Here is a 15,835-nt window from a genome sequence, read left to right on the forward strand (position 1 = left end):
TTACTAGGACTACATAAAGTAGACCCATTGAATGAATGGGGCATACCTATGTGTTGGCTTCCAGTTCAGCAATTCATTGAATGGGTCTTCTTTAGTTGGAGTACTAACCAAGAGAATTCCAGTCATAGAATTTGGAAGAGACCACAAGGACCATCTAGTTCATCATCCCCTGCCATGTATGAATACACAACTAAAGCACTCCTGAAATATGCCTCTGTTTGAAGAACCCCAAAAAGAGTCCAACACCCTCCAAAGCAGTCTATTCCAATGTTGGACAGCTCCTATGGTAAAAAAGAAATTCTTCCTAATGTTTAGGTAGGAATCTCTTTTCTTGTAATTTGAATTTCATATTTTTCTTGTCATTTGAAATTAAAGTGGGATCATAGTTTCTGGTTTAAACAGATTAGCATGAACCCATCTGCTAGTCCTAACTAAAGCAGACCCATCGAATCAAGTGAAAAATATGTAAATGTTGATATTTTTATTGTTTTAAATTGTTTAAGTGGATTTTAATATAAACCACCCAGATAGTTTAGGAAATATACATACAGACTGAGTTTTCCTTATCTGGGATGCTGAAATTAGAAATATTCCCAAAACCAACACATTTTTCATGGGTGGTTGAGATAGTGATGCTTGGCTTTAAGGCGACTCAATGCACACAAACCTTGTTTAGGGTCCTAGATCCAGGATATCTCATTTTGTACATATGTGCAAATACAGTGATTCCAATATTAAAAAAAATCCCAAATCCAAAACACCCCTAGTCCCAAGCATTTCAGATAAAGGAGACTCAACCTGTACTTCATTAAACAAAACACAGAAATTAATAGACAAACGTAAGTTTTCTCTTCCTTTTAGTGTCGGGTCCTTTCACACATTCTCTTTCTTAGGCATATACAGAACTAGAAATATAACCCGTGAACACATACATGTGTTGTCAACTCATGCACCACCTGAGTGCATTTTTGCAAGGCCCGCCACCATTCTTGGCTCAAAACCCCCCATGTTTCACACATCACAGCCATTTGATGTGTAAAACAGTCTTTTCATTCTTCAACTAGTCAACTACCTTGAGAAGACTGGCTGGTGACAGGCCTTGTAAGTTGAGCAAAATAAACAAGGGGAGAGGGAATCTGTTCATCACCGTTTTCCAAAATATTTTAGGCTGTTTTGATACTTGGCCATTCCTGCCCACTCCTATTCGCAGGCTTTCTTCGTGTTGCAAGTTCTGTTGTTTAGACTATTTTTACAGAAACAAAACTTTGAAATAAAAAAGGCACTGGGGAGAAGAGCAACCTGTAAGCAAAACACAGATGTGCAGAGAAAGAATAGCGACAGATTAGACAGTATCTTGGAAAAGAAAGACCGAGCTATACATCTCTCTTAAGCAATTTACCATCTCTAAGCTGAATCTATTTCACCTGATGGCAAAGCAAGATGGTTTCACTCCATGTACGTAGTACCACATATTTGTCAAAGGAAGAGTCACAGTTAAATGGACAGAACAGAGGCTTTGCAGGAAGAAAGCCCAGGTCCATTCTCTAATATCTCTAGAAATAAACTGTTTGCAAACAATAAATGTATACCTGTTCTATTTGTTATAGTTTCAAATACACACACACACACACACACACACACACCACAGGATATTGTACTAAGTGATTTGCCAAAATCACTATACAGCTGTTTCAATCTTAAGAGGCAGCCAACCTGGCAATCTTCCGGTATTGGACTACACACCTCACCATCCCTAGCCATTCACTACATTGTTAGGCTGTGCTCAAACACCTCTGAGGGCACCATGTTGAAGGAGACTGGAGTTAGACCGGTGTTTCTCAACCAGTCGTCCAAATGTTTTGAAATGCAAACCCAGCCAACATGGCTGGACAATAGCTTAGGATTCTGGGAATCGAAACCCAAATCCAGTGGAGGTCCAATAGTTGAGAACCACCCCTAGACCCGTACTATTCAAAGTGATGTTCCATGGACCAATGGCAGTCTGTGAGCCTTGGACTCACTGTCAGTCTACAGTGAGTTTCTAGGAAAGAAAGAAACAGTTATAGCCAACGGGCAGAAATATGGTTGCATTCCCTGGCACATCAAATTGCTGGTTCCCCATCTCAGACAGCCAGAGAAGCACTGATCTAAAAAAAATACTGGGCTATATGGAGAGATTGTCTGATAGATAGAATATCTGTCCTCCTGTGTGTGCAACTTTGCACAAAGATGTGCAATGCAAAGATGATGCACAGACAAAATCAGAACCATGGAAGGCTATCCCCCACTCCCTCCTCTCCATTTCATTTTCAAGTACCACATCTTGAGTGGGTACATTGGGGTATATAAGAGATCAAGAAACTGATCACGTCCCTTCATGACTTCCAAAACAAGGATGTGCGTGTGGAAATCAATGGTGCCTATCAGCCAAATTGGGTGTGCGTAGGTGGCATGCCCGAATCCAGAGAGATTAATAAGCTGGCGGTGCATGCATAAACCTCAGTTGCAACTGAATGCAAAATCAGAGTCTCAGGCACAGCCACAGTTTGGGAAAAAGCACACAGAAAGAGGAAAAGAAAATGCCATTTGCCACTGAATTGATGGCATTGAGTGTTCTGAGAGAAACTAACACATTGATGGCTTATAGGGAACATATAACTTCCCTTGCTGCAACAGCTCCACTGGCTGCTGGTCTCTTTCTGGGAAAAACTGAAGTGCTAGTTATGTCCTATAAAGCCCTATGTGGCTTAAAAGTGCTTTTGCACACTTAAAGACTGCATCCGTTACTAGACAGGCTGCAATGCTTTTAAAATGGCTTTTTAACATTTTTACTTTTACTTAAACTGTTTTAGTGTTGTTCATAATTTAAATCTATTTTAATATTGCTTTTTTTTGGGGGGGGATATTTTAAAACTGTATTGGACTTATTTTAATTTGTAAGCTGCCTTGTGTTCCTGTGTTGGGGAAAAAAGGTAGGACACAAAGTTAATAATTAGTATATTGCATGCCAGTTTCTTTGTGCATGCAAGAGGGATGTTTTAGAAAGGACTTGTCCATGTAAAAATGAAAAGGAAAGGAAAACTGCCCCTGTTTTTTCATCCTGGTGTCAGATAGTCAGAGATATAGTGTTTGGAGTTTCTACTTAGCTCTTCTGCTCCATCCAATCCACTGATCGGACCAGACCTATTCTAGGAATTTGCCTGATCCTTCCATGGAGACCTCAAAGCTATTGGTCTGTATTCTTAACCCACAGGGTCCAGTTTAACCAATCAGCCAACCAATCAGCAAGCCTCTCATGCACAGAAGTCCCAAGTCTTCTAATGGAGAGATGCACACCACAAGGAACTTTGGCTAATAAGCCAGCTGTGACAAATGTGCCACTACAAAGCATGACATGTTACCTCTTTGGCATGTGTATCACATACTTCAGCAATACTGCACATCAGGCAGCCATAGGAGATTACAAGAAAGGGTCACAGCTTTCCATGGCCCATCCCAGGCTGAGTCCCTGGCATTGTGAGCCCCAGAAGAGAGGAATGAGAAAAGAACCAACAATTGATCTGGATGGACAGATGGGCTGACTTAGTATAAGGGAGCCACACGGTACTAGCTCCTATCCTTTCCAGAAGGCAAAACAGTTTGAGAAGTGTTTCCTTAAGAATATCACAAGAAAAACAAGGTGTCATCAAAGCAAAGGATCTACCATCTTGACACTTACATTGGCCAACCAGATGCCTTTGGGAAATACACAAAGAGGAGGACGCATAATAATATGAATCCCCATAACACTATGGTCCTAGCATGATACCCAACAAAGTAGACCACCTGGGAGGTCCCATTTCTAACCATCATGGCTAGTTAGACAATGGTGGGAAGAGTGTGGCTCTCTAGATGTGGCTGAATGGCAAGTCCCAGTATTCTTCACCTGTGTTGGCTATGGGTGATAGGAGTTGCAATCCAACAACATCCTAAGAGTCAACTAATTCCCATCCTTGATATTAAGAAGATAAGTCTTTTTTGACCTGGACCAAATGATCCATCTCCAGTCCAGTGTTCTGTTTTCCACAGAGGTTGCCTGTATACCTCTTGAAAGACTGAGCCTAACCCTCTCTGACCTGCTGAAAAAATGATATTCTGAGGTATCTTGTGTACAATAGACTCTCCCAAACTAACATGGATGTATTAGGACTAGTTTCAATCATTTTGGGAGGACAGGATCTATGGTCCAACACATCTGAAGGAGTGCTAAGTTGGAGAAAGCTGACCGAAGCGGGCAGCTTTGATTTGTTTTTGTTGGTTTTTTGACATTAGTGTATGCCAGTCTTCTTCAACCTTCTGCCATATATTGTAAAGTCCAAAATACCACCAAGAGTCATAACCCACTCATCCCTTCTTCCATTCCCAGAGAAACTAGGTTAGACAGCATGCACAATCTTTTGGGCTTCTGGAAGTATAAATCCAACAACTTTGGGAGGACCAGAAAGATTGAGAACTCCTGGTCTACAGAAGGCTGGTGGCTGCTAGGTCAGTGAGAGCAGTGAATCTACTCTGGATTTTAGCCGAACTAAAGATGCTGAGTCTTGTCCCTCCTATATAGGTTAAGCACACTGGAGAGATACTTTAACTTCCTATCTTTTCAATACCTGGAACAGATATATCACAGATTGAGAAAGAGAGAGAGAAAGAGGTGAGAAGAGTCCTACCAGATCAGACCAGTCTATCTTTGTCCAGGACCTACTGACCTGAAATGGTCAAATCAGAAGGCTATAGGAATCCCCCCAGCCATACCACCTAGCAGCAGTGGGAGTTGTTTTCCATGTCACTATGGTGGTGGTGAATCCAGATTTAAATGAGCTATCCAAGGCGTTGCCCAAAATATGTTCAGCATTTTGGATAGCATCCCATCTTCCATCCCACTGTCATGGGAGCCACCTGCTAACCAGGACAAGAAAGGTCAACATGCCCTTCCTTGGCAACCACATCTAGTTGTTTGGGTCCCGGCTAGAGTCAATGTCAGCTGATGGCTTCCATATCAATAGAAGTGATGAATGGAGACTGAACTAAGATGCTGAACTGTAGCCACTCAAATAGGTTCTCTGGAGACCAGGGTTCAAATCCCTGCTCAGCCATGAAAACCCACTGGGTGATCTTGGACAAGTCACACTCTCTCAGCCTCTGAGGAAGGCAATGGCAAACCTCCACTGAACAAATATTGCCCTGAAACCCCCATGATAACCATATCTCTGGGTTGGCACAAGTCGGTCCCCTTAGGTTTGCCATAAGTCTTTACAGACACTATAAGTCAGTTCCCTAGGGTCTCTATAAGTTGGTCCCCATAGGGTTTCCTTAAGTCGGCATATAGCAACCCTCTTAGGGCTGCTTTAAGTCAGTCCCCTTAGGGTTGTCATAAGTCCATAGATTGGTCCACATAGGGTGGCCATGTGTCAGTCCCCTTAGGGACACCATATGTTGGTCCTCTTAGGGCCGTCTTAAGTCGGTCCCCTTAGGGTCTGCACAGGTTGGTTCCCATAGGGTTGCCATATGCCAGTCTCCTCAGGATCACCATACATTGGTTCCTTAAGGGTCACCATAACTTGGTCCTCTTAGGGTCCCCATAGCTTGGTCCTCCATAGGGCTGGCATAAGTCAGTCCCCTTAGGGTCTCCATAGGTTGGTCCCCATAGGTTTGCCATATGTCAGTCCCCTTAGGGTCACCATAAGTTGGTCCTCTTCAGGTTGCCATACGCCGGTCCCCTGGCTTAGAGTCACCACCGTAAGTGACTCTAAGGGGCCTCCACAAGTCCAGAACGACTTGAAGGCACACAAGCACCCCCTCTGTGTCATCTCTTTCCAAGTTCCCACCAGAAGCCGGAGCAGAGCCCTCACCCCAAGCCCAGAGGGGCGCCCACCTGGTTTCCTCCGTCGCCTCTTCTTGGATCCGAAGAGCTTGACCCGGGAGAAGACGCTGAGCTTCTTCTTGTCGGCGCAGGAGGTCTTGCTCTTGCTGGGGCTGCTGACCCCGCACTTGCCGCCGGCGTTGGCCTTCTCGCGCTCGCGGGCTTGGCGCTTCTGGCGGATGAGGGAGCTGGCGATGGCTGCTGCCATGGCCGCCACCCTGCAGGCTCCTCAGGCCGGGGGAGCCCCAGGCATGCTGCTCTGGCCTCCCTCGGAAAAGAACAACAACAACAACCACAAGAAGAAGAAGGGCTTCCTCCAAGGGCCCAGCCGGGAGAGAGGGGCCCAAGGGGGCTCAGCCGGCCAACAGGTCCCTCATCTCCGGGAGCCTTGGCGCAGCATCTTCGCCAGCCTCTCCTCCTCCTCCTCCTCCTCCTCCTCGGATCCCAAGCAACCTGTTGGAGGGAGGGAGGGAGGGAGGGAGGGAGAGGGGGACAAGGGGGATCGGGAGGACCAAGGGCCCGGGGGTCGCCAAAGGGTCCCCCCCCCCGAAGGTTTCTCTTCCTGCTGCTGAGCCTCGGTTGCTGGATCGAGCCCTTTGGTCCTTCAAGAGGGACGGCGCCTCCGCCTCTGCATCTTCTCCTCCTTCCTCGATCCGCTCGGCTTCTCCTCGGAGGGGCTCTGCAAAGCCAAGGGACGCGGAACGGGGGCAGGCTGCCTTCGCCTTCCACAGACTCCGGCCCCGCTCTCTGCAAAAGCAGCAGCAGCAGCAGCGGCAGCAGCAGCAGCAACAGAGGCTGCGCTCTCCTCCTCGCCTCTCGGACGATGCAAGAGAGAGAGAGAGAGAGAGAGAGAGAGAGAGAGGCGACGCGGCACAAGCCCTCCCCAACGTGCCCCCCTCTTCTTCTCCTCCTTTCTCCTCCTCTTTTTTTCAACCAACGCAGAAACCGGGCTCTAGAAGGTGGAGGAAGCAGAGGAAGAAGAAGAGGAAGGAAAAAAGGAGGGAGAGGCAGAGGAGGAAGGAGAAGAAGAGGAGGAGAAGGACAAGAAGTGGAAGAGGAGGAAGAGGAGGAGGTGGGGACGAGGAGAAGGAAGAAAAAGAAGAAGAGCTGGTGGAGGAGGAGGCGGAGGAAGATGAAGAGGAGGAGGTAAAAGAGAGGAAGAAGAAGTGGAGGAGGAGAATGAAAAAGAAGAAGAATAGCTGGGAAGGTGGAGGAAGAAAAGGAAGAAGAAGAGGAGGAGGAGGAGGAGAAAAGAGGAAGAGGAAGAAGAGAAGAGAAGAAGAAGAAGTAGTGGTGGAGATGAATGAAAAAGAAGAATAGCTGGGAAGGTGGAGGAAGAAGAGGAAGAAGAAGAGGAGGAGGAGGAGAAAAAGAGGAAGAGGAGGAAGAAGAAGTGGAAGAGGTGATGGAGGAGGAAGAAGGCAAGAGCAGGTGTGTGTAGAGGAGCAGCCTGAAGGCAGGCGCAACTGTTGCCAAAGCCAGCCAGCCAGCCGTCTCCGTGGGTCAGGAGAGTTGGAGGGTGGGGAGGGTCTTAAGGACCAGTGCCTCCTTCTCTGGAACCAGAGAGGCCTCTGGGGGGAGACAGAAGGCCCAGCAAAAGGCACCCAAAGAGACTTGGAATGGGCAAAGCCTGGGCGGAGCTGAGAGCAGCTGGAGAGGGAGAAGCAGGTTTTGCTGGAAAGGGTCCTGAGATGTCCACAAGTGGAGAGGTGTGGGACTCTCAGGAGACCAGAAGGCCTACGGAGAGAGAACAGTGGTGGCTCTCTATGTCGATAGGGGAGTGAATCCAGCCAGGTTTCTTACCAGAAGAATCTGCCCGACTGGATAGGAGCTAAAAGGGCAAAGGCCCATCTCAGAGCAGCATTATGATCCCACCAGGTGACTCTAGGAAGCCCACATGAAGATGCAGATCTCTGCCATTCTAGTAGGAAAAGTAGAGGGGAGTGATAGTAGTCATGGACAAGGAGGCTGAAATGTTGAATGTCCCCCAAGTGCACCATCTCTGGCCACTGACTCCCTAGTCGACACATGCATTAAAGGAGATACATGTTCCCGGTGTGATGGGACCACAGTTTGGAAACGTTGCTTTTCTGAACATCCAGCAGGTGTACACTGACCATGTTGCAACCAAGATGGGAACAGATTCTAGGGACCGTGCTCCAAAAATGTAAGCTTTCCAGGCTGTGGATGACAACTTCAGGGTTTTAAATATGCAACACGAAGCTGGTCCTTTGGTGAGGTTTTCTCCAGGAAAGCATTTCAAGGCTGTGTGTTTTTTCTGTGAAGGCTTGACTGTAAATGCCTCAGGCAAAGACAATTTGTTTCTTCATATTTGACTTCGGGAGCCTGACTCAGTTTCTACTCCCAAATAGAAGAGGCAGATTAGAAGACGTCATCCATGATTTATAATTTGCAGAGTGAGGGGAAGCCAGGTCAAATTTCTATTAGAACGTCTCAACAACAAGATTTGGATTGGACCTTATGTGATTCTGATTTCTGAGACTATGGATCCCAAAATGGCTGGGAAAACTGAAGGCTTCCCATTGCCATTTCCAAAATTCGTCCATTATTCACCCAGAACTGGTCCATTTCCATTCTTTCACATGTGCATGAATGCATGCTAAACCTTCTCTCTTCCATCTCTGTCCTCTCTTCAGTTTCTAAAGCTTTCTGCCAAACCTCTTCTTGCAATATCACCAAAGACAATTATTCAGGAGTGGATCACAGAATCAAGGAGTTAGAAGGGAATACAAAGATCCTCTCTTTAAACCTGTTGCCAATCCAGGAAATCCAGTAATACAACATGCGTAGTAGGTGGGCATCCAGACTCGGGTTCAAAAGCTCAACTTCTTCTAAGGCAGTTTACTCTAATGTTAACTAGCTTGTATTTTCAGGAAATTCTCCTTAATATCTAGTTGAAGTCCTTTTGTCTTGAATTCATTGGTTTGGGCCCTACTTTTCAGAGCAGTGGTTCCCAATTCTGCATCTCCAGATGTTTTGGACTTCTGCTCCCAGAATTCCTGAATGTTGGTCAAGCTGGCTGAGGCTTCTGGGAATTGAAATCCCAAACAAACATTGAGGAAGCACTATTCTAGAGCAAAGAGTCTATTCTCAATGTGATAAGCCTTCAGATGTTTGAAGATGGTTGTCATAAATATCTTCATTGTAAGGAAGATACCATTGGGTATGGGCTTCAGGTAAACTATACCCAACTCCTTTCCACGTTTCCTCATGAGATGTGATCTCCAGGCCCCTCATCTCATAATGCCTTCTGGACATGTCACATTTTGTCAGTATCTTTTGTAAACTTGGGATGCTGAGAACTTCAGGTGGTACCCCAAGCGAAGTATGGTGAGACAGGCATTGAATGGGACTATTATTTCTTACATTGTGGACACAAAGCATAATGGGGTCTATGGCTGATAGCAATCCTTACAGAGTCAGTATGGTATAATAGACTAAGTTTTGGACTGAGAGATTTTTTATTCGAATCCCTGCTCAAACAAGACATTCATTGAGTTCCTTTGGAGAACCACATTCATCATAAAGCTATTTCACAGGGTTGTTGTTGGGCTAAAGCATGGTCACCCTTGGTGAGAACATCTGATACAAATGCAAAATAATAATAATAATAATAATAATAATAATATGGCTTCCCTCTAAGCAAGAAAAGAAGCATACAGTAAAAATGTAAAGGTAGGAACAGATCAACTTTCATTAGTACATTGCACCTTTACAATAATGAAAATGTGCCTTGGTTCATTACTCCCTCAGATCAAAGAGAGGCATTTCAAGATGCAAAGGCACAACTGGTTCTTTTGCTACTGGCAACATACCAGGGTTATCACTGCTATATTTGTCAGATTGCCAAATGCAATGTAAAAGGTTCACATCAAATCCATTTCTGCCCACCACATGGATCAAATCAAATGCAGTTAATTCATTCCCTCTGTCCAGTTGTAGGTAGGGCTGTTTAATTCAATTACATCCGAATCCTAAACGCACTGGTTTTGCTTCAGGAGCGTGATCTTTGCTTTGCATGGAGCAATTTTGAAAAGCAATGTTGAAAAGTCCCTGCTTCACCTTTAGTACAAGCTGGTCCAAGTTTAATTGCTTGCTGCTCACATAAAAGTTTAAGAAAATGTGTTCCAACCTATTCAAAATATATATACATATATTTTGAGTCTCCCTTATCCAAAATGCTTGGGAACAGAAGTGTTTTGAATTTTGGAATACCTGTATTTGCATATAGGTACATAATGAGATGCCTTGGAAATGAGAACCACCTCTAAATGTGAAATCCATGTATGTTTTGTATACACCTTATAGACATATCCTGAAGGTATATATACAATATTTTATACAATATTTTAAGCAAGCGTACCTACACAAATTCTAGGGCACTCCATAACACCATGAAAATGGATTCCCTGTAATGTAATATGAGGCAGAATATAACTCTTACCAAAGTGTATGCATGCAAGCAAACACATCCACAAATTAGCTTGTAATCCTTCCTCTGTGCTACACCACCTATAAGATGTTAACTTAAAAACCACAACCACAACCACGACAAAGCTTAGAAGGTGAGTAAATCCATTGTGCAATAGTTTGAGTGTTGGACTATGACTCTGGAGGCCAGGATTCGAATTCCTGCTCAGCCATGGTAACCCACTGAATGATCTTGGGCAAGTCACACTCACTCATCCTCAGAGGAAGGCAAAGGCAAACCCTCTCTGAACAAATCTAGCCAAGAAAACCCCATGATAGGGTTGCTTAAGGGTCATCATAAGTCAGCAATGACTTGAAAGCCCAGAAGATGGTGCCCATTACATTCAATGCACAAAAGCCAAGAGACACGCAGAGAACACTTTCTTTGAGAAAACAGCAGATGAACAACTTGCACCACACTTGGAGGCACAAGACTAGATTAAGATGACACAGGGCAGGCCATTTAGCATATAGCTTTGAGAACTGATCTTTTTTTTCTGGGAAACAGGCCTTGTGTAATGTGCTAGACTTTTATCTGTTGTCGTCATTGTTGTTTTAATTGGTTTTAATTGGCTTCAGATATTATGATGGCTTAATTGTAGGCTACATTTCAGAGGAAAGAACTGGCAAAAACACCTCTGAGTATTCAGAGGAAGGAAGGAAGGGGGAGAGAGAGAAGGGAGAAAAAGGAAGGAAGGAAGGAAAAGAGAGGGAGGGAGGGAGGGAGGGAGGGAGGGAGGGAGAGCATAGGGAAGGAAAGGAATGTGAGATGGGAAAAAAGACAGAGAAAGAGAGAATGGGGAAGGAGAAGAGGAGGAAAACAGAAGACCAGCATTTTGGCCGCTGCTGAATTAATGTAGTTTGACACCGCTTTAACTGTTGTGACTCCATCCTATAGAATCCTATGGAATCCTATGGAATCCTATGGAATTTGACAGAGGAGGCTAAACATCTCTCCAAATGTCAAATCCCAGAATTCCATGGCATCGAGTCTTGGCAGATAAAGTGGGGTCAAACTGCATTAATTCTGCAGTGTAGATGCAGCCCTTGCATTGTGCCTCGAAACAGATGGGAAGCTAGTGGAGATGTTGCAACATGAGAGTTGTATGCTCCATGTCGTCAGCACCCATTAGCAATCTGGCTGCAACTCTCTGGACTAGGAAGACTTTCCCAAGAGAATTCCAGGTACAGCACATTCATATACACTTTACCTGATAATAATACCTTCTGAACTCAAGTCTAATTTACTTTTGCTTAGCAATCAATAAGATTCAGAGGTGGGTTTTAAAAATCCTTTTTGTATTGCAGTTCCCAGAATCTCCTGGACAGAAGGGCCAGTGGTCATGCTGATGAGGGGATTCTGGGAGCTGTAGTCCAAAAAGGCATATCTTTTCCAAATGTGGAAGGATTGCACCCTGGGAAAGTAAGTCACTTCCCTTTACTGAGTTTATCTTTTCATGACATTTGAAGCTTGGGTTCTCTTACAATAATTATCTCTTGCAAAGAAAAAAATCTTCACATATCGCACTATATTCGTAACGGCAATTTTTAACCAGATCATGGCACTGTGAATTGGCTTTTTTAAAAACAAACAAACAAACAAACCTGCTGCAATTTTTAAAAGTTTCCAATATTAAGATATTATCTATTTAATATTTGGTATTTACATATGATCTACCAGATGGAGAGGTATCTGTCCCTTTACTGAGTTTCATCTTTCCATGAGAGAAGAAGCTTGATCTTGTAAATCAAACACAACACTCAGAAGAGAAAAACCAAGGAAATAACAGATTTGGACATAATGTTTTGTTTTTGTTTTCATTTGGGGGAAGTAATTCCAATGATTGTCTGGGAAAAAAGGATTTATTCTGGAGTTGCTGGAATGTTTTTCCCCTTCTTGTTCCACTGTAGGGCGTTGGTTCAGTAAGTAGTTTGATCATTTCATAATGTCAAATGAGTACCTTTTGAATTAAAGGGAGATTATATGTATAATTCTGATCCTGGTGCAGATAAACAGATGCAAAAGAAAAATAGACTTGCAAACATACTGTTTAACTTAAATAAAATAAACTTCAAACTTCAGAAAAAACTGCCTTGTGGATATATATACATAGCTGCAATGTCATTCTGAGGTCACAGCTCTAAAACCATACTGACCCCTTGGATCTCCAAACCAACACAGATGAAATCAGACTTTAATATGGTGCTTCAGGAATTAAAATTTATTAAAGTCTTCAGGTTGGTACCTTATTCCTCCCTTTTCAAAGAACTATTCCCTGCCCCACCAACTTTGTCAGTGATGTGGTTGGTTCTAGCTATACATAGCATTAGTTGCATCTTCTCCAACGTCTTCTCAAAGGGTTTGCGGATGGGGATAGAAACTAAAATTGCCATCTCATCAGTATACGCAGGTACCTTCTACAGCCTGGACCACAAGAGTTGTTCCTTGTCACTGTTGCCGTTATTAAAGAAATAAATTTCACAGAGGGAGCAAGTCAATAAAAGAAAGGATATTAAAACTCAACACTCACAACACATTGCTAGATGGCTAAGGTTAGGCGTGCATCTTCCCCCAGCTACCAGACTTTTCAGAAGCCATAGTGGTGACCAACCAGTTCTCCTGATTTTCTCCCCCTTCCAAACTAATTTTCTGCTTCCACTTTTCTTACCTGAGTAAGATTTTCTCATCCCCAAAGCCATATCTGTCTTATGAGACGATGCTGCCCTTTCCAAGCCCAGCCTGCCTTTGAGAGCGAGCTCAGAGAAAGTTTAAAGGCATGTTTGCAGTATTCTCTAAGGTACCAGCCAGAAACATCTTTGTGGTATACACAGAGATCATTAATGGGCATTAGGAGGAGCAGACCATTACGACTTTCAGCGATCATTAAAAATGCATGGGCTCAAAGAAGAGTCGTCTTCTGGCAAACCTGGAACCATTTCTTGGGCGGTGGGCCGGTTGCTGCTGCTCTTGCTTGCTGGGTGGTGTTTTGCTTAAATGTGTTATTTTTGCAAATGCCAGATTTCATTGTCTCATCTCCTGAAGTAATGACATGGGGGAAGGGAGAGGTCCAGGGAGCTGTAACCAGATCCCATAATATGTTAGGCCTGGCTAATGCTTTTTGCGTTCTCTCTCTCTTCCTCTCTTTGCAGCTCAAATAGCCTTTTAGAGGCAAAAAGAAAGCATATTCCTTCAGTTTTGTTTAAGCTGAATTATTGATGAGCCCTGGATGCGACCAGGATAGTTGTAAACATTTGCAAGAATTGCATTCGCTGGACATTCTGGTATAATTACCATGCGGACACCTCTTTGTTGGGGTTGGGGATGTTGCTGAAGATTTATTTCAGACAAAATAGGGGCATGGAGGAATATTTAGACCATTACTACTAAGTCCTGCAGTTCTGATCCACCAGTCAAGTGCCAGAAGATGAGGAGATGTAGTTGCATCTTGCTGGCATCCTCATTTTACAGAGTCCTCCATTTCAGTGGTTCCCAGTGCAGAGGTAGGACCGCCACCAGCATCTTGAACACTCCTGATCCTTAGGTTTTTGTGGTTTTTTTCAGGCTATATTGCCATGTTGTGGAAGAGTTTATTCCTGATGTTTCACCAGCATCTGTGGCATCATCAGAGAATGCTGTCATGAAGATGCCAGTCACCAATGCTGGTGTAACATCAGGAATGAACTCTTCCAGAACATGGCCACGTAGCCCCAAAACCCCACAAAAAAACTATGTATGCCAGCTGTGAAAGCCTTCGACTTCACACCTGATTCTGTCTCTTTTTGGAAGCTTGTTAGGACTTGCATGGGAAGCCACCAGAGAACACCAACCCTCCCCAGGAAGGGCTACGAAAGAATATTACTTGCAACTGAAATTCACCTTCCAGTCAAAGTTGACAGTACTGGGGCTAGATGGACCAACGGTCTGACCCAGTCTAAAACAGTTCTGATGCATCTCTAATCTATTGCTAGTCCTCAGCAGTGACCCAAGGTTCCTGATTTAAAGGCCAGAACTCTTCTTCACCCTAAACTCAATTGAAACAAGAAACACTGGTGCCCTTGCACAGTTCCTGTAACACATGAAGTAAGGAGCTTTCTTGTAGTTCTCATTACACATGTAAAAGAGAACTTCCTGCTTTTAAAAAATATATAAATCCCCAAAAGCAAAGCTGTATTTTGTCATTTTATATAAGGGAAAACATTTTACTATGTCATTGTATTTAATGGGACTTCAGCATCCACTGTAGTTCTGTACCTGCACAAGAAAACTTCTGTACAGGTGGCTCCTGTATTCAGGAACAATATTCACCATTCATTATTAACAACATTTCTGTTGTGAAGTCGAAGGCTTTCATGGTTGGCATCCATAGTTTTTTGTGGTTTTTTTGGGCTATGTGGCCATGTTCTAGAAGTGGCCACATAGCCTGAACATGGCCACATAGCCCAAAAAACCCACAAAAAACTAACATTTCTGTTGTTAATCAAATGACAAAATGAAGTGTGAGGAGTTGTGAGATGTAGGGCCAGCCAAGGCTATGTGTAACTCTTCCTTTGCATGATGTCCCGTGCAGCAGGAAGGAGAAAGACAGTTCAAGATGGGAAATCGAACAGTTAAGTTCCCCTTTTGCTCATCATCATGATGATATGACCCATTAGAAAAGACGATCATCCGTGGCAGAGTTGGTGACAATGAGAAAAGAGGAAGACAACATCACATTGATTCAACCATGGAGGGCACAGCTGTGAGTTTGGAAGATCTGAGCACTTTTGGAGGCCTGCCATTTATTTCTCCTCCTCCCTGTGCTCCCCACCTAAGAGGCTGCCATGGGGTTGGGGACATTGTACTTTCCATGCATCTAAACTGAGTGCATCTCAAATAATATTGCAGACAAAGCAAGAAAAGCTAGTTTTTTGGACTGGCCGTGCAGGTTGGGGATTCTGGGAGTTGTTGTCCAAAGAAAGGGCTTTTCCATGCTTGGAGGAGGACTCTAATTTGTGTATCCAAATTTTAAAAAAGAAGCCTGTCTTGTATTTGTTAAATGCAGTAGCTGAGTCTCTTAACAATTTTACATATCTTGAGAAACTGGAGCGTGTCCAAAGGAGGGCGACTAAAATGGTGAAGGGTCTGAAAACCATGTCCTATGAGGAACGTCTTAAGGAGCTGGGGATGTTTAGCCTGGAGAAAAGAAGGTTAAGAGGTGATATGATAGCCCTGTTTAAATATTTGAAGGGATGTCATATTCAGGAAGGAACAAGCTTGTTTTCTGCTGCTCCAGAGACTAGAACGCAGAACAATGGATGCAAACTACAGGAAAAGAGATTCCAGCTCCACATTCATAGGACCTTCCTGACAGTAAGGGCTGTTCGACAGTGGAACAAACTCCCTTGGAGTGTGGTGGAGTCTCCTTCCTTAGAGGTCTTCAAACAGAGGCTGAATGGCCATCTGTCAAT

General features: G+C 44.0%; 1 protein-coding gene across 5 annotated transcripts in view; it reads right to left on the reverse strand.

Moving 5' to 3' along the window:
• The window catches only part of LOC149308685 (fibroblast growth factor 13-like), a 153,007-nt gene that overhangs the window by 27,723 nt on the left and 109,449 nt on the right, over positions 1 to 15,835 (reverse strand). The window contains exon 1 of one of the 5 annotated variants that reach the window (XM_089536294.1): positions 5,909 to 6,358. The exons of the other annotated variants lie outside the window; for them this stretch is intronic. Within the exon in view, the coding sequence (XP_089392420.1) occupies positions 5,909 to 6,104 (196 nt within the window). The 5' untranslated portion in view covers positions 6,105 to 6,358. Of the gene's footprint in view, positions 1 to 5,908; positions 6,359 to 15,835 lie in introns of those variants that run through there. 5 annotated transcript variants of the gene reach the window in all.

Source organism: Sceloporus occidentalis, unplaced genomic scaffold (genome assembly GCF_023333645.1).
Source record: "Sceloporus occidentalis isolate IW3139 unplaced genomic scaffold, rSceOcc1.0.p SCAF_8, whole genome shotgun sequence".
In the NCBI taxonomy this organism is placed as follows: Eukaryota; Metazoa; Chordata; class Lepidosauria; order Squamata; family Phrynosomatidae; genus Sceloporus; species Sceloporus occidentalis.